The following is a 24,437-nucleotide window of genomic DNA, read 5'->3' on the forward strand; positions in this document are numbered from 1 at the left end:
GGAACCAGAAGAAAGTTGCCTTATTGTTGAAATTAAAGCTGTTTACATAACCATAACTTGTTTGGGCCCAGCTTCAAATGCAGCTGTGTTAGATGTGTGGGTGGTGGTTAAGTGGAACATGGAATAACCTTGCTCTAAGGAGAGGGTGTGAGAGTGACCTAGGGCCTGGCCGGTTTCCAGCCAAGTCAGCTGTGAGGTTGACAAAGGCTGGATAGTTGTGTTCCATGTATCTTCTTTGTCCTGTGGAATAACTGATTGTTACCGGATTGTGAAATTAAATAAAATACAATGTAAGATCTGAGAAATGACAGCATCCTTCTGTACTTTTAAGTAGCCCCGTCCACTTGGCATAAGCAGTGTCCCTAAATGTTGGCTCAATTTAAACATTCCCCTCAGCAACCCTAGCCCTGTTGTAGGTGGCAGCTCTCTGGCTTTTAAAAATTTTATTGGAGTATAGTTGATTTACAATTTGTATTAATTTCTTCTGTACAGCAAAGTGACTCAGTTATACCTATATATATTTTCCATTATGACTTGTCAGAGGATCGTGAGTGTAGGTCCCTGTGCTATACAGTTGGACCTTGTATATAATAGTTTGCCTGATGCTGAAACTCCAATACTTTGGCTACCTGATGCAAAGAACTGACTTATCTGAAAAGACCCAAGATGCTGGGAAAGATTGAAGGCGGGAGGAGAAGGGGACAGCAGAGGATGAGATGGTTGGATGGCATCACCAACTCAATGGACATGAGTTTGAGTAAAATCTGGGAGTTGGTGATGGACAGGGGGGCCTGGCTAATATATATATAATATATATTATATATAATAGTTTGCCTTGGCTAATCTCAAATTCCCATTCCTTTCCTCCCTACACCCCCTCTGCTGTGGCAGCCATGTCTCCCCTTTATCTCTGTTTCATATATAATAGTTTGCCTTGGCTAATCTCAAATTCCCATTCCTTTCCTCCCTACACCCCCTCTGCTGTGGCAGCCATGTCTCCCCTTTATCTCTGTTTCATATAATATAGTTTGCCTTGGCTAATCTCAAATTCTCATTCCTTTCCTCCCTACACCCCCTCTGCTGTGGCAGCCATGTCTCCCCTTTATCTCTGTTTCATATATATGCTGATTTGTATCCTATTTTAGATTCCACATGTAAGTGGTGGTGGTGGTTGAGCTGCTAAGTCATGTCTGACTCTCTGCTGTACCATACATTGCAGCACCCCAGGCTCCTCTGTCTTCCAGTCTCTCGGAGTTTGCTCAGATTCATGTCCAGTGGGTTATCTATGGGCTATCTATCTCATCTTCTGTAACCGTCTCATCCTATGTAAATGATAATCATATGGTATTTGTTTCTCTTTATAACTTACTTCACTTAGTATGATAATCTCTAGATTCATCCATATTACTGCAAATGGCATTATTTCATTTTAGCCATTTTATTTCTGTGTATGGTGTGAGGATGTGTGCTAACTTCATTGATTTATATGTGGCTGTCCCAACACCACTTGCTGAAGAGACTGTCTTTTTCTCATTGTATATTCTTGCCTCCTTTGTCAAAAGTTGGTGGTAGGTGTGTATGTGTATTTCTGGATTCTATTCTGTTCCATTGATCCATATGTCTTTGTACCAATACCATACCTTTTTGACTACTATAGTAGTGTCTTTGTAGCATTGTCTGAAGTCTGGGAGGGTTATAACTCCAGATTTTTTTCTTTTTCCTCAGGATTGCTTTGGCAATTCTGGGTCTTTTTGATTCCATATACATTTTAGGATTTGTTCTAGTTCTGTGAAAAATGGCATAGGTAACTTGATAACTCAGTTCAGTCACTCAGTTGTGTCTGATTCTTTGCAACCCCATGAACTGCAGCAAGCCAGGCCCCCCTGTCCATCACCAACTCCCAGATTTTACTCAAACTCATGTCCATTGAGTTGGTGATGCCATCCAACCATCTCATCCTCTGCTGTCCCCTTCTCCTCCCGCCTTCAATCTTTCCCAGCATCTTGGGTCTTTTCAGATAAGTCAGTTCTTTGCATCAGGTAGCCAAAGTATTGGAGTTTCAGCATCAGTCCTTCCAATGAATATTCAGGACTGATTTCCTTTAGGATTGACTGGTTGGATCTCCTTGCAGTCCAAGGGACTGTCAAGAATCTTCTCCAACACCACAGTTCAAAAGCATCAATTCTTTGGCACTCTTATAGTACAACTCTCACATCCACCTTCATGACTACTGGAAAAACCATAGCTTTGACTAGATGCACCTTTGTTGGCAAAGTAATGTCTGTGACTTTTAATATGCTGTCTAGGTTGGTCATAACTTTTCTTCCAAGGAGCAAGTGTCTTTTCATTTCATGGTTGCAGTCAACATCTGCAGTGATTTGGAGCCCCCCCAAAATAAAATCTGTCACTGTTTCCACTGTTTCCCCATCTATTTGCCGTGAAGTGATGGGACCGGATGCCATGGTCTTAGTTTTCTGCATATTAAGTTTAAGCCAACTTTTTCACTCTCCTCTTTCACTTTCTTCAAGAGGCTCTTTAGTTGTTCTTCACTTTCTGCCATACGGGTGGTGGTATCTGCATATCTGAGGTTATTGATATTTCTCCCAGCAATCTTGATTCCAGCTTGTGCTTCCTCCAGCCCAGCATTTCTCATGATGTACTCTGCATATAGGTTAAATAAGCAGGGTGACAGTATACAGCCTTGATGTACTCCTTTCCCGATTTGCAACCAGTCTGTTGTTCCATGTCCAGTTCTAACTGTTGCTTCTTGACCTGCATGCAGATCTCTCAGGAGGCAGGTCAGGTGGTCCTGGGATTCCCATCTCTTGAAGAATTTTCCACAGTTTGTTGTGATAAACACAGTCAGAGGCTTGGGTGTAGTCAATAAAGCAGAAGTTTTTCTGGAACTCTCTTGCTTTTTCTGTGATCCAGTGGATGTTGCAATTTGATCTCTGCTTCCTCTGCCTTTTCTAAATCCAGCTTGAACATCTGGAAGTTCATGGCTCATGTACTGTTGAAGCCTGGTTTGGAGAATTTTGAGCATTACTTTGCTAGCATGTGAGATAAATACAATTGTGCAGTAGTTTGAGCATTTGTTGACATTGCCTTTCTTTGGGATTGGAATGAAAACTGAACTTTTCCAGTCTTGTGGCCACTGCTCAGTTTTCCAGATTGGGTGCAGCACTTTCACAGCATCATCTTTTAATATTTGAAATAGCTCAACTGGAATTCCACCACCTCCACTAGCTTTGTTCATAGTGATGTTTCCTAAGGCCCACTTGACTTTGCATTCCAGGATGTCTGCCTCTAGGTGAGTGATCACACCATTGTGATTTTCTGGGTCATGAAGATCTTTTTTGTATAGTTCTTCTGTGTGTTCCTGCCACCTCTTCTTAATATCTTCTGCTTCTGTTAGGTCTCTACCATTTCTGTCCTTTATTGTGCCCATCTTTGCATGAAATGTTCCCTTGGTATCTCTAATTTTCTTGAAGAGATCTCTAGTCTTTCCCATTCCATTGTTTTCTTCTATTTCTTTGCATTGATCACTGAGGAAGGCTTTCTTATCTCTTCTTGCTATTCTTTGGAAATCTTGATAGAGATCACATTAAATCTGAAATTGCTTTGGAGAGTATTGCAATTTTAACATTAATTCTCCCAATCCAAGAGCTTGGGATATTTTTCCATTTCTTTGAATCATCTTTAATTTCCTTTATTAATATTTCATAGTTGTCACCATGTAAATTTGTGGTATTAGTAGTGATTTCTTTATATTATCTCCTTCCTTCTGCTGACTAGATTTTGTTTGTTGGGTTATGTTTTTTTGAGATTTTTCTTGTTTCTTAAAGAAGGCCTGTATCACTAAGAACTTCTCGAACTGCTTTTATTGCATCCCATAGATTTGTATGTTTTTTTTTTTTTTTTTAATTGTCATTTGTCTCGGTAGTTTTAAATTTCCTTTCGGGTTTCCTCTTTGACCTATTGATTTTTTAGTAGCATGTTGTTTAGTCTGCATGCAATTGTTTTTTTTATTGATGCTTTTTCTGTGCTTGATTTCTAGTTTCATGCCTTTCTAGTTTCAACACTTCCCTAAAAGTTGCTGCTTTTTTGTTTCTCTTTTCTAGAGGAAGGAATACTTATAGTAGATTTGGATCAACTGACCAGCCATTGAAATGGTGAAGGTAGCTCAGGGTACTTCCTTCTTGGGAGGTGATTTTGGGGGTGGATTTGTGGAGGATATGACCCAAACAGAGGAGTGATACTGGTCTATAGACATAACAGAAATTAGCATCTCCATGGAGATGGTCAGCGAGCTTATAAGTGCATCTTTACAGCGAAAATAGCCTTCTTTGTTAAAGGAATTCATGAATACTAAATCAGGAAAAATATACTCAATATATATTTATATAAAAGCTTTGTATTTTATTTAAGTCCATACAAAATGTGGCGATTAAAAACATTAAATAGGTTGAGTTTTATTTTGAAGATCATTAAGTCAGTTTTTAAAAGGTAATGATTTTGCTTTGGTCACCTCTGCCATCTTTTACTTACAGCTCCCCCTCCTTTGTTACAAGCAGGTACTATAAACAGCAACTTTCTGGCTTATATCCTTTAGGAGTGAACGAACTTCTCCTTCCAGTCTTATTAATTCTTGAGCTTTATCTTCTAAATATTTTTGATTGTCTTCATATTTTCTTTCTAAATCTGTGGGAGATAAAAATAAAAGGTCTGAGCAGTTATACTATGATGATCTCAAAATCAAAGATGGATCGTCTTTTATTATAAGGCTCTAAGTGCTTGAGACAGATGAATGGTACTTTACCTTTTAAATAAACTCTAAGAAAATAACAAGTTTAAAAAAAAAAATCTACCTTTCAGGAGTTGCAGTTTGCTGTTTGCTTGAGCCAAAAGTGTTTTTGCTTCATTTTGTAGCATTTCTGCTTTCCTTCTGGCATCTGCTGACTCTTCGGTTTTCTTGGCAATTAAGTTTTCTACTTTCTTGTACTTTTCATCAAGTTCATTGTCCAAAGTCTGCAGTTCCACATTTTGGTAGAAAAAGGTAATAATGTTGGTGTCAGTAATATAATTGTGGCGGCCTTAGATCACGTAGATGCTAACTTGCACAGCTAGCCTTCTGAATTAAAGGCCATCACCACAGGTACACAATCACGCTACACAATAGTAAGTAACTGAAAACATTAACTTGAAATGGTGTAGATACAACCCTGACATAACTTTCACTTTTATTTTGTGTATTTCTCAGTTATGACTGGAGTCTAGTTGCTTTACCGTGTAGTTTCTACTGTACAACAGTGGATCACCTGTGTGTGTGCATCCCCTGGTTTTGGGGTTTTTCTCCATTTAGGTCATCACAGAGCACTGAGTAGAGGTCCCTTTGCTAACATCAGGTTCTCATTACTTACCTGTTTTATACACAGTATCAGCAGTATATATATGTCATGTCAATCCCAGTCTCCCAAGTCATGTCACCCCCAACTCCCTGTTCCCCCTTGGTATCCATACATTTTTTCCCTACATCTATGTCTCTCTGCTTTGTAAATAAGATTGTCTATATCCATTTTTTCAGATTCCACATCTACCTGTTAATGTACAATGTTGTTTTTTTTTTCTCTCTTTCTCTGTATTAGTCTCTGGGTCCGTCCATATCTCCACAAATGACCGAGTTTTGTTCCTGACATGATTTTTTTTAAATGAAAATTGTCAAAGACATGGTGGAGTTGCTGTAGGTCCCTGGGGGACTGGTTGTTTCTTTGGAGATGTTGTAGGAGAAATTCATGGAAGCAGAGTTAGAGAAATAGATTTTCTCAAAGGTAGGTGTGCCAAGATTCAAATATTTAGACATCAGAAAACAGTGGAAGGAACATTGGCTAATTCAGGGTTGATAGTGACTTGATACCAGGAAACCAGAGGGAAAAGGCAGATTTAACAAAAAGGGCAAGATTTTAGGAACACTGTTCAAACAGCAGCTACTTATAGAAGAATTTCATTGTCAAGGTTTTACTGTTTATTTGTAATCAAGTTTAATATTTATGCAGAATGTCCTGTGAAATGACTACTTGGCTGATTTATGTTCTTAGACCTGCAGGAAACTAGCCCACCATGAAAAAGAGGTGGCAGTGAACTTAGTCTTCCCTTTCCCAAACTCAGGGTATAGGGAAGTTACCTGTATGTAATGCCTAAACACTACAGTAGCTTCTAGGAAAAGTCTTGATTTCATTCAGTTTATAGCTTCCTACACTGTTCATTAAGAGTTTCAATACTCCCCTGAAAAGTTTAAAAAGGTTTCTTTAGTGATAAATATTTACTAACACAAATTTAAAAATTAAATGTGTTCCAGTGATAACTTGGCTTCTAGTGAAAAATTGGGGCTTGAGACTTTTCTCTGCAAAGTATAGTACCTTCCAGTGAGAAGGAAGAGCTGGTTAATTCCAAATGAGCACAGAAGAGGTGAGATATGGTTCTCTACTAGCTGTTGTCTGTTAGGGATTCTTTAAGCATTTTCTACCCTGCTTTTAAAGATTTCTCAAATAGCCAGGTAATTTACTGTTTGCCATAAAGCTCTTCCTAATTGAAATACAAGTTCAATATGCTTTTTAAATTAATTTCATTTTTCCAAACCCTTATCCAAGTTTGGATTTGAGGGCCTACATCTCATGTATGGATATATTCATATCCATTCCCATTCTTTTCCATCTTTGATGAATAACCATGGTAAGCCCACTCCAAGGAAGGCCTGGAGGAGCACAGTTGCTCGCTTGTGCACACAGCCGTGCAGTAACAAAGCCTTACTCACCTTCTTAACATCTTCTGCGCTTTGTTTCACAGTGTATACTACTTTTTCAATGTATTCTGCCTCCCCAGAATTCTGGGCAGCTTTCCGCTTAAGTTCTTCCACATTCCTCTCTAGCTCGCTGATGCGCTGGGAGGCATTGAACAAAGTTTCCTCAGAAGCTGCTGTTTCAGACTCTATCTGAAAGTATATAATGGATTATATTCAGCAGGCCATTAATTCAAGAAGTGGTAGCAAGTGCTATGAATCCAAGTGTAGAGAAAGATTTAAAAGGCTGCTGAGCCATTGCTCTAGAACAACAGAAGTAATCACTAAAAGTTTCAAGAAAGCTGACATAAAGTGCCCAACTTCAAAATAGTCTCTGCTATATCTATTTTATTCTTTCAGCACTTCTGACAGTCTAGGCTGAAATTTATGTAAATTTTTTCTTACTGAACCACTCCCAGGCAGTTTGATGTGTCAGGAAAGCATTTTAAGGACACCTCCAGACTCTGGCTGAACAGTGTTCACAAGGAAGCTGATGTGAGCAAAGGGATAGCCACACATAACTTTCTAAGTCAATGTGGGTGGGGAAACCGTAACCTCCAGTCAATTTTAGTTTTTTTTCTGTCAACTGTAAATGTTAAGTTCTAGTAGTGGAGATTAAAGCACTTTGGGAGCCACCTTCAAAGTTAATTTGAGTGTTTTCAGCTAATTAATGAAGACCTGGAAACCAGGAATGGTAAAACTATGAAAAATTACTATAGGATTGTGACGTGGCATAGATCTGGGAAAGTTACAACTGGAAGCTGTAAATACTCAAGAATTATTTAGGGAAAAAGTATCTCATCTGGGCAACTGGGAGGGTCCATGTTTGATCTCTTTTCAAAGTATAATCAATAAACACTGATTTTTTTTTTTTCTTTAAAGCTAGCCAAAGTAAGCCTGACCCATGACAGAAGAACCAGTTTCACTGAGACCTAGTTTTTCTTAAAAACGATCTTCAAGGATGGTTCTATTCTGTAGAATAACTCTGAATAATAATGTTATAACTAATGGATCAGTATACACATATGCTCAAAGTTGTAACTATTTCAAACCAAATGATTCTTGATCTGAGAGTTCACCCATTAGTTAGAAGACAACTCTTAGGGAGTAGTTATTCTTAGAAGATAACTCTTAGAGTAAGTAAGTGAATAGTTTCTGTCAAGCTTTCATTAGTATGGTTTAGGGGTTCTCTTTCTTACGTTTACCTGAAACACTTCCTACCCTCCAAGGTTTCATCTTTAAATAAATTGCATCATCAAGCCAAATATCTCACCTACAGTTTGATTAATAGTTTCCATTTTGCTTTTCAAAATAGTCATTTTTTAAGTCACTTAAAGTTCATTTATATGTTAACAGCACACTGACAAAATTGAAAAACCTAGAGATAAAGCAAAGGGTTAGAACATAGTCTGGTGGGAAAATATAATTTTTCTAAACTTGATTAAGTAGCACGAAGAAAGAGCCTTATATATATACTCAAAACTAAGGAACTGTCTGGCTTCATTTTACTGAGAGTAATGGAATAGAGGAAGATGGGCTTATAGTAACTAATGGTAGGGAAAGCAGATTGAAAAACCATCTCCCAGGTTGTTGTTTTGAGAAGAGGGGTTGGCAGCAAGTAAGCGTCTAATTTCAGAGTTTTAAGTTTTTAGACTAGAGCACTAAATCCATGTGAATAATTCTTTTTTTAGTGAATGTCTTTAATATTTGGTAGGCCCTAAGGGTATTTTGCGTGTAAGTTTCCCATGCATTCTGCATAAAACAGACTATCTGTAAGAGCTCTATTATTTAGTTGCTAAGTCATGTCTGACTCATTTGCAACCCCATGGACTGTTGCCCACCAGGCTCTTCTGTCCATGGGATTTTCTAGGCAAGAATACTGGAGTGGATTGCCATTTCATTCTCCAGAGGATATTCCTGACCCAGGAATCGAATCCATGTTTCCTGTATTGGTAGGTGGATTCTTTACCAGAGAGCCATCTGGGAAGTAAGAGCTCTATCAGGTTCATCTAAAATTAGGTGTTAGAAGTAGATATTTTGGCTTTCCAGTGGTTTTCAAAACTGTAGTAAAGTTTTTGTGAATGATCACCTCATAAATCTAGTCTTAACTATGTAGTTGCTTTTGGGCTGCAAAAGCTTGCTCTGCCCATCCTGTCTATCCATCTGGAGATGTTCTAAAACTGAATATTAATTAATAATATGTTTCATACTAAATAGAATCTTATTCCTTGAAGGAACTGGAAACTCTTATTATCTTTCTTAAGGCTTTTTGTGGGGATGCAAATGAAAGGAGGTTTAATGTTTGTTTTCAGGCTCCTTTTTTCCCCTAGAAAACAAGACTTTTAGCATCTGTGCTAAGTGAGTAGTTCATATATATTAAAGGACTCCTTTGATGTTCAGCTGTAAGAATTTTCATAGGTAACTGTCAGATGTGCTTTTCTGACAAGTGTATGTGTAAGTGTATTTTCTCCCATACACAACAGTGACTGCAGTCTCTTACGGAAGTGAGCAGGTTCTGGGTTCCCTGGATGTCTTCGTCTGCTTGTTTAATTGCCTTCTCTGCTGCAATCTGGGCCTTTTCTGCTTCTTCCAGGGCTTCCCTTACCATGTCTGCAGTGACTTTAACATCTGTTGCACTTTTGCTGAGTAAAAAGAACAAGGTGATATATTATTGGTACATGTGAACAAGAAAAAAGTACTTGGTCTTTTTTAAAGACCAGCTTTGCTGAAGTGATGCAGAGAGACTCACACCGGTCACTCAGTGAGAAATGTCACTGATGAAAGAAAAGACTACTCCATGCTAAATACAGAAAATGAGCTCCGCTAACTGGCATATAATACTGTGTTCAGATACCTGGCTTTTTGAGCTTCTTCTAACAACATCTCAGCTCTGGCAATGTCAGCTGCACTTTGCTGTAGAATAACCTCCACTTGAGAGAGGCTTTCAACTCGTTCACGGATATCTTCTGTCAAGTTCTGTAACTGCTGTGGAGTGCTAGGCATTTCCATTTTCAAGACTTCGTTAGCAACTGCTTCGATGCTGTCTAGATCAGCACTATCTTCTGTTAAAAGTAAAAAGCAAATATGGTTCACTCTTTCAACCATATTGGTCATCTACTACTGTGTGTTCAGCCTGGTGGGGTTATACCAAGCAAAGGTACTTCCTATTTAAGGGTTTTTAATTTGAGTTGGGGAGATAAGACCTACACACAGGAAAAGTAATGCAGACAACGCATACTACTGGAGTTGGTGACAAGCTGGGGTTGTCGGAATATTCTGGAGGGTGTTGAAGGATGAGGGGTTTGAGAGAAGAAAGAACATCTCTAGATGGAGAGACAGGATGGGCAGAGCATGTTATGTGGAAGTTGAGTGAAGTGAACAGTTCAGGTTGTAGAAGACTCTACAGGCAAAGGTAAAAAGCTGGAACTTGATCCCAAAAGGCAATGAAAACTTTCAGTTGAAAGACTACTGCTATAAATGCAGATATAAGTATTGAAATCACTAATAAATTATCTGGATTCAGGAAATTAGAGAATCCAGTCAGAGAAGCAAGAGTCAGTACAGTTGTCTTCAAGGAGTTTCAAATGTCAAGTGTGAAAAGAGATGAAAAAATACCAGTTTAAATTCTAATTATGTAATTGATTTTTAAGCTTTTTTTTTTTAAACTGAAAGAAAGACTTCTGGGAAAGATTTCCTCTATTTAAAAATTATACAATAAAGAAATAGGTGGTCTCTTTTTCCATTAGCTATTATTGTGTCTTTGTGGAGCTTTGGCAGCCACCTTGTAACAAGGAGGAACGAGGCTAAGAAGAGTTGATAACGCTTAATTAAAATGACAGAGCACTGACTGTTTGGAGACCCCTGGCCTTCCTGCCTGTTACCCTCTCAGCATCATCTTCCTACTCTGCCATCCTGATCTCCTCTCCTCCATCCTTTACTTTCAGCGTCTTTGTGTTTTTGTGTCTAAAATGAACACATCTCGAACAGCAACGGGGATGCCATGTCTGGCCCTGGTACCCAGCGCTGTACCCACCGTGATCATTCCTGGAGCTGCCTCAGCCCTTCCTGTGCCCATGCCAGATTCTGAAAGTGAGAAGCCCGACTGAGCCCGGGCAGGCCGACCCAGGCCCAGACGCCAGGCCCCGTGTCATCTCAGGCAGAGAAGGCGAGCCCACGCCTCACATCTGGTTCACGATGTTTTGTAATCACTTTCTAAGCATTTTTTATTCACAATTGGAAACACAAATGTAAGCAAGAATAAAAAAATATTTGGGGGGAAAAAAATAAAATGACAGAGCAGAAAGATGAGAAATGCATGGATTCCAGAATCTATTTCTGTACAGAATGCTTAAGGTATAGAGCTATCTAACCATAAATAAAATATCCTGAAAACAATAGGATTACAAAGCTTTGGGGACAATGCAAAAAAAAAATCTTTATAGTTAAGGTTCAAACCTTAACACAAGTTCCAAATTCAAATCTCATAGTACATGTCTGACTTCTTGACTTACTACTTGGGTATCACATCAAGTATGTCTTATATGTGCATAAATTAGAGAGTATTTACATATAGGTACATAAATGTTAAGAAATTAAAATATTTAATATGGAAATACTTTAAAATTTGGAAGTATTTTATTCCCTGCAAGAAGTTGATTCTATCAAAACTGCAGATTTGAATTATGGCCTCTCCAACACTCTTAGAAAGTTGTTTTATATTCCTAGATAGGAAGAAATGTCTAAAAGTAAAATGAAAAACTTCCTTACGGGTCAAAAAGTTCCTGATTTGCTTGATCAGATTTCTCAGATCCTCATTGCTCCTGTCCACTTTTTCTTTGGTAGCATTGGTTTTCAACAGAACATCTTGAGCATTCTGTTTTGCTTCATCAGCCCTCAGTTTTGCTTCAGAGACCTACATATGGGGAATAAAATACTCATGGAACAATGTCACTCAGACAAGAATACTATAAATGGTCCAGAAAATGATGATGAAAGACTTAAGTATTTGGAATCGTGGATTTTAGAAACGTCTCCCATTCAATCATACTACTTTGCAGACAAAGTAATCGGTATATCAATTCCTATACAGCGGTCTTACATAGCTAGGGCTAGCATATACAATTTTTTCCCCCAGTTTTTTGACCTTTTAAGATGTTCTTTAGTCTTTTTCTCAGGTACCAACATACATACTTTCGTTAACATGAAGTTAATACTTCATGTCACTTCAGAAGAATAAAGGCTCAATTGAAATAAAAGCTGGATGTATTCATAACCCTGGACCCATGGTTATTAACATGGATATTTCAAATTATCATAATGAGAATTCTTAGCCCACTTCTGAATAAAACCTCATCTCCCTGATCTCACAACTTTTGCCTTTTCTTATTAGTCAACATTTGAGATTGATTTCTCCTTTTCAGGTCCTCCATAACTGAAAGCAAACAAAAATAGGCCATCCACTGAATTACCATCTTGGAGAGCTGTTCCACCTCAGCCAGGGCACTCAGGACATCCCGGTCAAAGTCCATGGCTTTCTGCCAGGCGCTGTGTGCAACAGTGACCAGCCCACCACAGCCAGGCCCGCCACACTTCTTTTCTCCTTCGTCAGTTCTGCAGTTTGGGCCGCCACATTCAGTCTCGGAACAGGAGGCCCCCGGAGGCGTTCCACACGTCTGCAGCAAAGCCAAGACACAAGCGCAGGGTGCAGAGTGAGTCCGAGGTGGCTAACAGCTGTGCAGGGCCTGGGTGGCCCAAGAGAGTGTGTAGGTGGTCCTCGGCAAGGGTGCTTGGGAAAGTGTTTTAGGATCGAGAGGAGCAAACAGCTTAGGGATGAGCCAGCTTGTTTCCTTCCAAGGAAACAGTGACTTAACACTGCATCAGTGCTGTCCGAATCATCTGCCCTAATACCACACTTAGGGGCTTTGCTCCATCACGCTGAAGCCTGCTGATATGAAGCCAAAGAATCCATCCCCTTTCTCCTAACATTGAATTTACCAAAAGAAAAAATGGTATCGAGAACCTTCTTTAGACCTAGCAGCCTGTTAACTGTTCTGGTAAAAAGGGTGATATAAAAGACCCATAATCAGGCCTTTCAGTAACTTTATGTCTAGTTAGAAAGATAACTCTAGGGAAAACAGCCAAAAATAGGTCAGATCAAGTAAGAAGGAAAGCAGATGAAGATTACTGAGGATTATAGCTGGGAAAGGAGAGTGGGTTGGTGGGATTTTTAGCAGGAGAAGTGGGGAACATTCCACATGGGAGAGGGTGAGAAAGACTCCTTTCTCACCTGCCAGAAACTTCCAAAGTCTTGGTTGTAGAATATATATGGCAAATTGATAAATTACAGGTTTGCTATATGACGGAAAAGGCTGAGCAGGAAGACAAACTGTGTTTAGAGCTATTTTGTGGAAAAGGCTCATGTTGAAAAGAGGGGAAAGCTATACTACAGTGAAAAATAGTTAACAGAATACTCCCAAACAAAGCAAGTACTTCTTTTAAGAAGTAAAAGAGTCATTTTTTCAAAATATAGTCTACTCTCTAACTAAATAGTTCTGTGATAATTATCCTATTATCTCTTAAAATAATACTCTCATGTATCTGGTTTATAGCACATAAAAATTTTCAGAAAATAAAGTTTATTCTGCATGCTATACAAGAAGACAAGCCTTAATCAAGAAGGCTTAAGACCTCGGGGATACTTTCTAAAAACATTCTAACACCCTAGAAGATCTGTTTTATTTCATCAGCCTGGCAGGCCTGGAAAAAAACATCATCAGTCTAACTAAATATACACAAAGACAGAACCGAACGTACTTGAAAAACACGAAGGAATAAAAATCTTTGTACACAAAAAGTGGTGGTGTAGAACCTAAAAAGGGAGTTTTCACAAGGTTATTAACAAGCACATACAATGAGAGATGGGGAAGAAGGTGGCAAGTTTCTTGGCCACTCATCTGATGGAAAGCAGGCACAGGACAGGGCTCCCGTTCTTAATAGCCAGAGGAACCTGCCCGCAGGCCACCTATTCCCAAGACGCCCCCTGCTGCAAAGCAGACATCCTCTAGCATCCTTAGCTGCTTTTCGTTTTAGTTTGGAGAAATCTGTGATGACTAGTTTTAGTTAGAAAAACTAAACAACACCCTATATAAACAACACCCTGCAGCTTCTCTCAGATGAGTATTCTATGAAAAATAAGGGAGCAAGAGGAAGAAAAACTTGGTTTGGATTTTTTTTTTTTGGCTTTCTGCCTGATTTCCATTAAACTCACTACTCAGTTTCATTTGACTCCAGAGTTATTTTTTAAAAGCTTCTAGGAAATGAATTTACTTTCTAGGCTGGTCTCAGGTTAATCTTAACTAGGTAAAGTTACTAGGACAAAGGAACATTTTAATTAATACCTATCTATGAAAAAAACTCTTTAGCTCCCCCCTTTTTGTTTTTAGGAAGTCTCTCCAAGAAATGATTCTGAATTGCTTCACTGGGATGCAATTTGCACTTCAAGTCAGAACAAAGTAAAAAAAAAAAATGTCCACATTAGATAAGAAGTGAGTCAATTCAGCAGCATGGGAGAGTAGTCCTGATTCTTTGGTTGTATCCTAGAGAAGCTGCTGCAAGAGAGGAAGGTGGAAACTCACATGCTGCTGTTTTTAATCTGGCTTGGTCACGGATACCCCAGACTGGGCCAGAGACCGGTTTCCCTCCTGCTGACTCATCTGCAAAGTGGACAGTGTTAAAGACTGTATTTTTTCTCTTGTAGCATGGCAGCCTTCGGGCCAAACTCTCAAACCTTACCATTTCGGCAGCAGCTGAAAGGTCAAGACTCTGTAGTTTGCCTGCCAGTTCATCCAGAAGGCGGGCCTGCTCCTCCTGTTTCTCTCTGAACTGCGATTCTTGCTCCAACATCAAATCTTCCACCCTCTCTCTAGTGAGGGCCGACTGCTCCACTGTGCCGTTGGCATTTGTGGTGGAAGCATTCACATGTTCCTCGGCCTCTAGAGACATCTGGAAATACTTGGTAATGCTGTCCAAGGCGCCTAGAGCATGAGATCAAATTGCCCACAGTTAATCCCCTTGTACCCAGTCTCCCCAAATTGACCATATGGTTTTGTTTTAAAATTCAAATTCAAAGCTTAAAGAAATACAACTTTCTTCTCATGATCAATGAATATACTTTGTTCCATTGGCACCTAACTGTGGCTCTGGAAGATGCCAAACATCTGGATTAAAAAATTAAGTCAATCATGAAGATTTTGATCCTACACAGGCAAGCATCCAGTTCTTTCTAAATAGCTGGTGCGAGGCAACTTGTAGATTACATGTCCAGATGAGTTTTCCCTTTTCTCATTTAACTATTTATATCCACTCAAATGGCTAATGTTTATACATAAAACAGCCTGACATGTTTTGGCTTTAAGGAAATAGCTAAAAAAAAAAGAAAAGCAATCATGCATAAAACAGGATGCATAGAGTGATCTGACATATTTTTACTTTCTTTTGCTTTGGGGGGAGAGGGTCCTATATAATATGGCCTATGATATCAATAAGTGGCTTGCAAATGTGATTTCCTGGTCACGTAACATTCTTGAATATAAAACAATTTGCAGAAGTATCAACCTGATTTCTTAACTTTTTATAAGAGCCCCTTTTCAAGTCATACCAAGGTGGTAAACCACTAAATGGAAAAAAAAAAAATATCAGGAAATCAATGCCATTCTAACACAAAGACCACTGCCCACTCCATGCAATCCCTTCTGTGCCCACATCCCACATTGATAAAATGAAGACTTTAATCCTCTTCTGTGCCAGAGACTCAATGAGGAATAGCTTTAAAATTATTACAAAGCACTTACTTTTCTTCTGCAAGTGCTCCATTTAAAGATTAGACAGATAGTAAAATCCATTGTCCAGGATTAAGTATTTGCATTAAAAAAATGCTCACCCCGAATATCTGAATTTTTGATAAATTCCAACTGTTCAGCAAGCTCTTTCACTGTGTTATCTAGACTTTCTGCTTCTGCCTGTAGAGCATCTAATTGTCTGGCTGTGCTGTTATTTTGCATAGCTGTGTCAGACAGATCCACTTCTACTTGTGCCATCTTTTCTGTGACATCTTTAGTTAGTTTCCTGTGAAGAGAAGGGTAAACGAACTTAAGGGCAAGAAACTAAAGGGAAAACATGAAGTCTCATCTTTACATTTTCCACTAATACTGTATCCATTACTCTGTAATTTCAAACCGATTCAGTAGTTTGTAACAGTTCATCTTCAAGTACTGGTTTTAATCATCATTAAGAAATTATGTTAAAGCTAATGATTTTTCTTCAATGCTTTGAAGGAAAACACAGCAGTTCCACTCAGCTGTGTTGTGACAGATGGGCTGTTTGAGGGATCCTGAATATCTGATGTAACATGAGTACATTTCCAGAGCATGCGTCCCACTCTGTAACATAAGTAGCTGCAAGCCCATACAATTCCACAAACTCAAAAGACATAAGTGACTCTAGTGTAGAATTATGGCTCTCAGCCACCTGCCAAAAATACTCCTATCTGAACCTCAGGGATCTCCTTCAAGAAGAGACATGCAGAAAGAAAGCCCCATGGCCACCAGGAAGACTGGAAACAAGGCAAAGAAGCTTTTCATACACACCCCCCTTCAGACAAAGTCCCATCAAAGGAGCCACCTTCCACCAACAAAGCAACCCTTTCATTTTTCCTGAGAAAGAAAGCCACATCACTGAGGATGGAATATGATAACCATTTAGTTTGCACAATATTTCGTTTGGAATGCAAACCCAACTGCCTTTGTTCTGTATCTTCCTGTCTCCAAAGCTGTACTTTAGGCATCTATTTGTAAATTACTCCCATATACAGTGTGCATGTGTGTACATATCACAAAGAAAGTACAAATCAAGAAGACCTCAGCTCTGGGTATCACCTAATGGAGTGTAATTGTCTTCTCAGGGATATAATCATATAAAAAACTGGGAAAATGTAGAGATGCTGAAAGGTTGGGGGGCGATTCGAAAAATGATATTTAAGGCTGAGATAATACCATGACCCAACTCAAAAGAAAAGTGCTTAAAAGGATTTGTGGGTTAAATTACATTTTGTAAACCCGAGGGCTTTTTTCCCTAACCTGAGGCTAGTTTCTTTTTTTCCAGTGCTTTGCTTTCATTAATCTGCTGATTCCCAGAAGGCTTTTACTTCTCCTCAGGTCTCGTACAATGTTATAATTAAAAAAATCAAGCCTTACATTGTAGATTTTTAAATAATGCCACTCGGGATCCTAAAACATGCATCCTTGGATACTGTGTTGAAAAAGATTAATGAAATTAGTTTTCCTGAGATGATTACAATCTGTTTGATTTAGATGAAGAGCGAAGGTAGAACCAGAGCTGTTGGAGGAATGTAATCGCTCTTCTGGCAGGCTCCCGAAGGATACCAGAGTTGTTTGTTCTCCCTTAAGGTGCATGACACCAAGGCCAAGAAATCATTTCTTAAGTGGGGTTGCACTCAGACCAGGGCCTTTTAAGGCTTGTTATCGCTAAATGTAAGAAGGCTGAGCTGTACTGTGGTCTTTTTTAATGAGGTAAAATTCCTTATTAAATGCATTATCACCTCACATCAGACATCTCCTAACACCCTGATCAACCACATGATCTTGGGCACAAGATCTGAGGCTTGCAGTCAAGGGACCAGTTACTTTAAATCTAGAAGTTGTAGGAAGGACCTCCTACAAGGCATTTTAGCTAATGTCAGCTGTTAGCTTCCTGCTTCTCATACACAGTATGGAGGTGAATGAAAAGTCCATCTGACTTTTTAGAGATGCTGATTAAAGTCCCATCACACAAAAATGCTCCTGTAGTTCTGGCATGATGTACTATTGCCTGAATGTAAAGGATTTAGCCATGAAACAACCCCCTTGCTCCTGCCAAATGGGAAGTCTATAATAAAAACCCATAGCATTTGGAGAAGCACAAATGCTCCATATCCTTTCCTGTTTTGTCCTTTAGCCTAGATGTTTTTTGCTGTTTTGGGGGTCCTTCTGGCAAAGGGAGTTGGAATGTTTGAGAACAGGAAAGATAACTGGGAGAAATGAGAGAAAAATCATCTCATTTCAGCATCACTCAGCTCAATTCTCTCTGCTTTCACTGGAAAAATACACACTCTCCAATCAGAGATATGATTACCCAGAGAAGGACTAAGAAGAGGAATTTTCATCATAGGGAATCTGCTAAAATTGGATGAAAGAAGCATAGCTCTAGTGGACCAACAGCTGAGCAGTAGAAATAACCTAGAAATAGGAGTCTTACTTGTGGTAATGGAATTTCCCTGGAAGTAGCAAAACATATGACAACAACTTATAATGTTTTCTGCAATTACATTACCATGTCATAGATCAATCCTTTTGTTACTCTGTAAGGGAAAACTAAAGAGTATCCTCCCCTCCGCTGCAGGTGAGAAGGGAGGCTTGGAAGTGTGTGAGTCATTTTAGTTCACAAGCCTAGCAAGTAACCCAGCTATGACTCTTATGGATCCTTTGTCTCTGGATCCAGAGACATTCTATTACCCAAAATTATTGTTTGCAGAGAAAAGTGCTGAATATAACGTGCACACATTCTGCACTGCAGTCTCTGCAACTCTGGGCCCAGTGATGCGCCAGCATCCACTTGCCCCCAAGCGCAGAGCAGTGACTGCCAGAAAATGAATGCCCAGCATCTGTTTTCACTCACAGCACTGACCACCCCTCCTGATGGAAGCACCGCGCTGTTGATTCATCAAGTTGAAACAACATCGTGAGCTGTTTCTCTGGCTTATCAACTACTTACTCTGCTTCCTCAAAGAGATTCCCGATGTTCTTCAGTGGTTCGGCAGCTGGGCTCTGGGCCAGGATGTCCCTGATCTCGTTGACTTTCTTCTCCACCGAGTCCACAGTCTCCCGGTATGGCCCAATCACACCACTGATCTTCAAGGCCTTGGCTTTCTCCAGGAACCTCTGGGTCCTGTTGGCCAGCTCAGCGATGATCACGTCCCAGAGAGCGAAGCATTGGTGGCAGGGTGTGCAGTCGGGGAAGACGCCCGAGTAGCCCCGGGTGCACGCGTCACAGCGTGGGCCCTCCACGCCCTCCACACACACACACTGGCCAGTGGACTGGTCACACTGCGGTGTCTCGATGCCCCTGGGGTCGCAGTCACAGGCTGGAAGGGAGACAGCAATGCTGGCTGAGCCCCTAGAGCCCAAGCAGCCACTAGGCAGTTAGAGCCCTCAGCCACTGTTACAACAGGAAGGTCTGTAAATGGCCAGTTTACCAGTGACCCTCACAGAGACTGCAGCCGGTCCCCCACAACACGCGGTACCTCAACCCTGGCTCACCGCTGCTTAACAATCTTAGTGATAATAAATGTTTCTTTAAGTGGACACCATTGTGCATCATTGTACCTGCCTCTGTACAAACGGTTTACATGCATCATCTCACTTAATCCTCACAATAACCCTCTGGGATCCAAGTGTTACAGTTATCAGTTTTATAGATGTGAAAACTGAGGTCTGGAGAGATTACGTGACTGCCAAGGCTTGCAGCAAGGAAGTGGCCAAGCCAGGAGTCTAACTCAGCACTTTGCAGCTCCAGAGTCTGTGCTTTTAAGCTCTGTCTTGCCTCTGCTCCCCTTTTTTTGACCTGTCTGTAGATCCTGTCAGGACAGGACAGGGTCTGTTAGGTGACACCCTGAAGATGTGAGGCTTCTGGCATAAGATAGAGCAATAATGAGCAAGCAACTTACCAACCTCCCTCTACCTGGTCACAGAACAGTGAATGGTTGATGAAATGCAGTAAGGTTGATAAAGAGAAAACTAAATGAGAAAGAAGTCTCAGGAATTTTAAGTGTCTGGTTAAAAGGCTTTCAATTAAGTATCATCTAACTTGTGGGTGCCTGCCATTGTGATAACCACCCCCAGCACTAGGAGCACAGACTCGTAAAACATCTGAAGTGCAAAGGCCTTGGGAGCCATTTAGTCCCAACCTCACTGGTCCAGTAGGGTTGGCATCTGAGGCAGAACCAAATGGTACAAGAGGGAATCTGTGTTCTTGGTCAGTGGACCGTGGCTGAGATTACTTACCACGATGCCTGTGCCATTGAACCCTGGCTCAGAGTCCCAAAGCTCGGGTGACTAACTTGGTTTTCTATCAACAAGTGACATTTGCGTTTGTTTCGTGTTTGAATAACAAAAGGCCTGCAGGTGGCGCTACGGGTAAAGAACCTGTCTGCTCATGTAGGAAACTGAGAGACTCGGGTTTGATCCATGGGTCGTGAAGATCCAGAGATGGCAACCTGCTCCAGTATTCTTGCCTGGAAAATACCAGAGGAGCCTGGCGGACCTCAGTCTATGGATTGCAAAGACTTGGACGCAACTGAGCATGCACACACACCCCCCTCTTATCCCTGGCCTTAAGCCCCTTCTGGGAAAAGGTGGGGATAAAAATAAGAACAAAGATCCTATTTCCCTAAGTAGATTGTGGATTCCAAGGGCAGAGGTACACCTTTAACCATCTTTCCATTCTCAGCTCTCTGTACAGGGTTAACTCTCAAGCTGGAGTTCAACTGTCTTTGCCAAACAAGGCTCTACCCTCACTTTTGATACAGGCACACAAAAGACATCAACACACCCCTACAAAAGAAAATAATCTTCCTAGGACTCAATGTGAATTGTGGCAAAGCACAACGATGTTCACTGCAGCACTGCTATGTATGAAATAGATAACCAACAAGGACCTGCTACATAGCACAGAGCACTATACAGTATTTTGTAATAATGCATAGTAGGAAATACACATGTAACTGAATCACTGTGCTGTACACCTGAAACTAATACAACATTGGAAAATCAACTATATTTCGATTAAAAACAAAAAAAATCCTTCCTGAGTCAATAGTATTGTCTCCAAAAGACTTTGAAATAAAACATTTTCCGGAATCAGTTTCATAGATGGTCCTGAGAAACAAAATACTCTATCCTCCAAAGCCAGAAAGACGTGTCTGTGGCCTGGACCATTTTTTTCTACTCACACCCTGCTTTGTATTGTTGCTTGAGCTTTTCCTGGCCTCTGTCTGCCAACTACAATCCACGATCTCAAATGCCAGGTTTGAGTGGCGCAGTATTGTAATAAACTCAGGCTGCCTGCTGGTGAATCCTCCCTTCCCCACACCTGGCTACTCGACCCTGGGTGGGACAAAAACTGAGTTATGCTTTCCATGTCTATAAGGGATAATAATTATACCTATCCACTCTTAGGATTGCTTTCAGCATGAAATGAGAGGTCTGCGATCAAGTGGGTTTGGGAAATTCTACGTTCTCTTTTTGAAAATTCAAAAACAAATAGCATGTTAAAGACTCAGAAGAGTTCTGTATTAAAAATCTTGTTCAAAAAAAAAAATCTTGTTCCACATCTTTTTTTTTTTTACCCAGTCATATCCCAAACTCATTAGACTGAGGTCTTTTTCTAGTGGAATACCTAATGACACCCCCGCCCCTGCAAACAAAGGGGTAAAGACTTGGGAAAACCACTGCCTCCATCAGTTTCTACAGAGAGACTGGGAAGAACTCAGCTAATGCTTGAATCTGAAGGTCTATGTTGTTTAGCCTTCGGGAACGGACTTCCATATCATCTCATAGAATTTAGTCATCTTCCAAAAAGCTGTAAGTCACCCAGGTCATCTAAGTCCTAGCCTCTCAAACTCTAGCAGGCATCAGAATCACGTAAAGGGCTCAGCTAACACATTCCCCCCGTCTCTTCCCCCAGATCTGGAATCACTGGGGCCTGAGAATTTGTATTTCTAGTAGTTGCCAGGAGACACTGATGCTGAGGGTCACTACACCCCATTTTGAGAAGTACTGACCATGTTATCTTCCCAGCTGTTCACCTTCCTTTTGCATGCTAAGTGTATGAGTGTGTGTGTGTGGGAGTGGAGCAATCATGACCTTCAAGTTCACCAATGTAAGCTGATGAATGGACCTAAGGACTTGTGTAAGCAGAGGGCCTTCATGAGGCCATTTGAAATGAATGAGACTGTCAGTCGCTACTGTCCTGCAGGCCCCAGTGGGTAGCCCTGTGTGGGGCCTCATGTGGCCCAGCAGATCTGTCCTACTTTTTTTTTTTTTGGCCACACTATAGGATGTAGGATCTTAGTTCCCTGACCAGGGATTGAACCCACGCCCCCTGCATTGGAAGCAGAGAAACCTAACCACTGGACCACCAGGGAAACCGCAGATCTGTACTGTTTTACTGCTATGCTTAGGCTGGGGACAACCATGCCAGATGGTACATACGCTTTTAGTTTGCTTAGGAAATCTTTCTTTCCCGAAGAGAATGCAAAGGTACAGTCCTAAAGAGGTTTTCACTGAATTCATGCTGGGGGCAAGGGATGTTTGCACATGTTGAGTTTATTTTTAATTTCTCTAACAATTGTTCATTTATGTCATTGGAATAGGTATGTCTTGCTCTCATTCTGTCATGGCCTCTTTGAGGGGGAAAATATTGGTCCCTAACTGTGGGACTTAAAAGGCAAGTGGCCTCTCATTAAGACTTTCCTTGTCTTTCACATAACTATGTGTTTTCTCATAAGGAGAATACTTAGCTATGACTTAAGTCTTTCCACAAGCATATTGCTAATGAGACAATAGCAGAAGTCTAAAACTGTGCCCTCCAACAAGTCACTTCAACAGAAAGGTTAGCAATGGAAGGCATATTTGACAAATAATTACATAATGTGAAAAAAGTGGTCACGTTCTTTTCCCAAAATCTACCTAATTCTCATCCCAGCTGATCTCTGGACCCTGCCCCTCAAGACCAGTGTCCCAGAGGGCGGGCAGAGCTCTGGCACCTCCAGAGACCAGGACCCATTTGCCGACCACATTCCTTTCCTCCATTTGAAAAGCAGAGTCAAATTTCATAGATGGCTGGATTGCAGTTCATCACTAAAAAAGTCTAACTACCTAAAAACGCATCAGGTTTTCATTTCAAACTGAAGCTGGGAAACTGTTACAGTGCCAGTGGACAAGTGCTTCCTTCTTTTATTAAGCTTCCAGAACTGCTTCTCTGATGGGGTCACCTTGGAGGCAAGTACTAAAATGCCCAAACTTATAACCTTGTAAAAAATACCCACTAAGAGTTGGTTCTCACCTGACAGTTTAAAACTTTACAGACAGTAAAGCTGTGAAGGGGACTCTCCAACCTCACATTCACTGGGACTGGGGAAATTTATCAAGTAATTGTACTGGTTGTCTCCGACAGGGCCAGTGTGTTTTCTCCTCTCTTTAGAGGAAGGGATAGGAGTCCAGGGGACCTGCAACTCAGTGTGGCTTTGAAGAATGGCATTATTAGGTAGAGGACCAAAAACTTTCTCTTGGAAAGGAATATATATTGTGAAAGTTGTTGCCTGATTTTTAAGATGAACAAATCATGAAGATGAAGAACAGCATTCTAAAAATGAGACCATCATCATTTTAATGAGCCATGAGAATTCCACCTTCATATATAAATATATTCTTGGTTATGTGGGCAGTGGGTCATCTCTATTTTTACTAAGTTTTCTCCTCATTTAAAACAAGAGGTACAAACTATTAAGTATAACATAAGCTACAAGGAGGGATTCCCTGGTGGTCCAGTGGTGAAGAATCCAGCTTGCAAGGCAGGGGACACGGGTTCAATCCCTGGTTGGGGAACTAAGATTCCATAGGCTGCAGGGCAACTGAGCCTGTGTGTTACACCTACTGAGCCGGCTCTGGAACCCACGCACTGCAACTACAGAACCGGAGCAACCAGAGACCATGCCACAGCTGGAAGGCCCACATGCCGCAACAGAAGACTCCACATGGCACAACGAAGAAGACTGCCACCACTAAGACCCGACGCAGCCAAATAAATAAGTACATAAAATAAGCTACAAGGATATATTGTACAACACAGGGAATATAGCCACTATTTACAAAAAAAACTATAAATGGAGTATAACCTTTAAAAATTGTTAATCACTATATTGGACACCTGTAACTTATATACTATTGTACAGCAATGATACTTTAACTAAAAAATTAATAAAACATGCTCTCTAAGAGGTAGATCGATGAAAAATAGTGTACCCATTTTACAGACTCTGAGATCTGGAGGAAAATGTCAGCAAGGAAACAGCAGAATGGGAAACAGCCCACGTGCCTCTTTCTTAGCAGGTGTCACTTTCTGCTTTCTTCGTATCCTTCCCTTCTTGTCTGCAGACCTCCTCTGCCCACTGAAGAAAGTCCATCTCAAGGGCTTCCCATCATCTGCTGGAATCTGATACTGAGTCTCCTCCGTCTCTCCAAGAAGACAGTTCCTGTGACGCCTGCCGGGGGCTCCAGCCCCACCTGGCGTCCCCCGCTGCCGCCTGCAGTGTTCAGCCCCTCTCGTTTCCTGCCGTCCTGCTGCTTCGCGTGCTGCTCCCGCAGAGCCTGCGAGGCGCCCTGCTCAGGGCGCGGCTCTCCGCCAGTGTCCACTCCCCACCGGGCACCCTGGGAAGTCACTCAGGCCTGTGTGGTCCCCGCACCTTTCCTTTTCAAACGTGAAGCTGCCT

General features: G+C 40.8%; 1 protein-coding gene across 1 annotated transcript in view; it reads right to left on the reverse strand.

Moving 5' to 3' along the window:
* Positions 1-4,398: 4,398 nt before the first annotated feature.
* Positions 4,399-24,437, reverse strand: part of LAMB1 (laminin subunit beta 1) — a 74,426-nt gene continuing 54,387 nt past the window's right edge. Inside the window, exons 25-34 of the mRNA XM_065939916.1 lie at positions 18,662-19,031; positions 15,774-15,958; positions 14,627-14,868; positions 12,304-12,507; positions 11,603-11,747; positions 9,690-9,897; positions 9,336-9,477; positions 6,812-6,988; positions 4,869-5,028; positions 4,399-4,701 (exon numbers count right to left, since the gene is read on the reverse strand). Of these exons, the coding sequence (XP_065795988.1) occupies positions 4,565-4,701; positions 4,869-5,028; positions 6,812-6,988; positions 9,336-9,477; positions 9,690-9,897; positions 11,603-11,747; positions 12,304-12,507; positions 14,627-14,868; positions 15,774-15,958; positions 18,662-19,031 (1,970 nt within the window). The 3' untranslated portion in view covers positions 4,399-4,564. The remainder of the gene's footprint in view (positions 4,702-4,868; positions 5,029-6,811; positions 6,989-9,335; positions 9,478-9,689; positions 9,898-11,602; positions 11,748-12,303; positions 12,508-14,626; positions 14,869-15,773; positions 15,959-18,661; positions 19,032-24,437) is intronic.

Source organism: Muntiacus reevesi, chromosome 6 (assembly GCF_963930625.1).
Source record: "Muntiacus reevesi chromosome 6, mMunRee1.1, whole genome shotgun sequence".
NCBI lineage: Eukaryota > Metazoa > Chordata > Mammalia > Artiodactyla > Cervidae > Muntiacus > Muntiacus reevesi.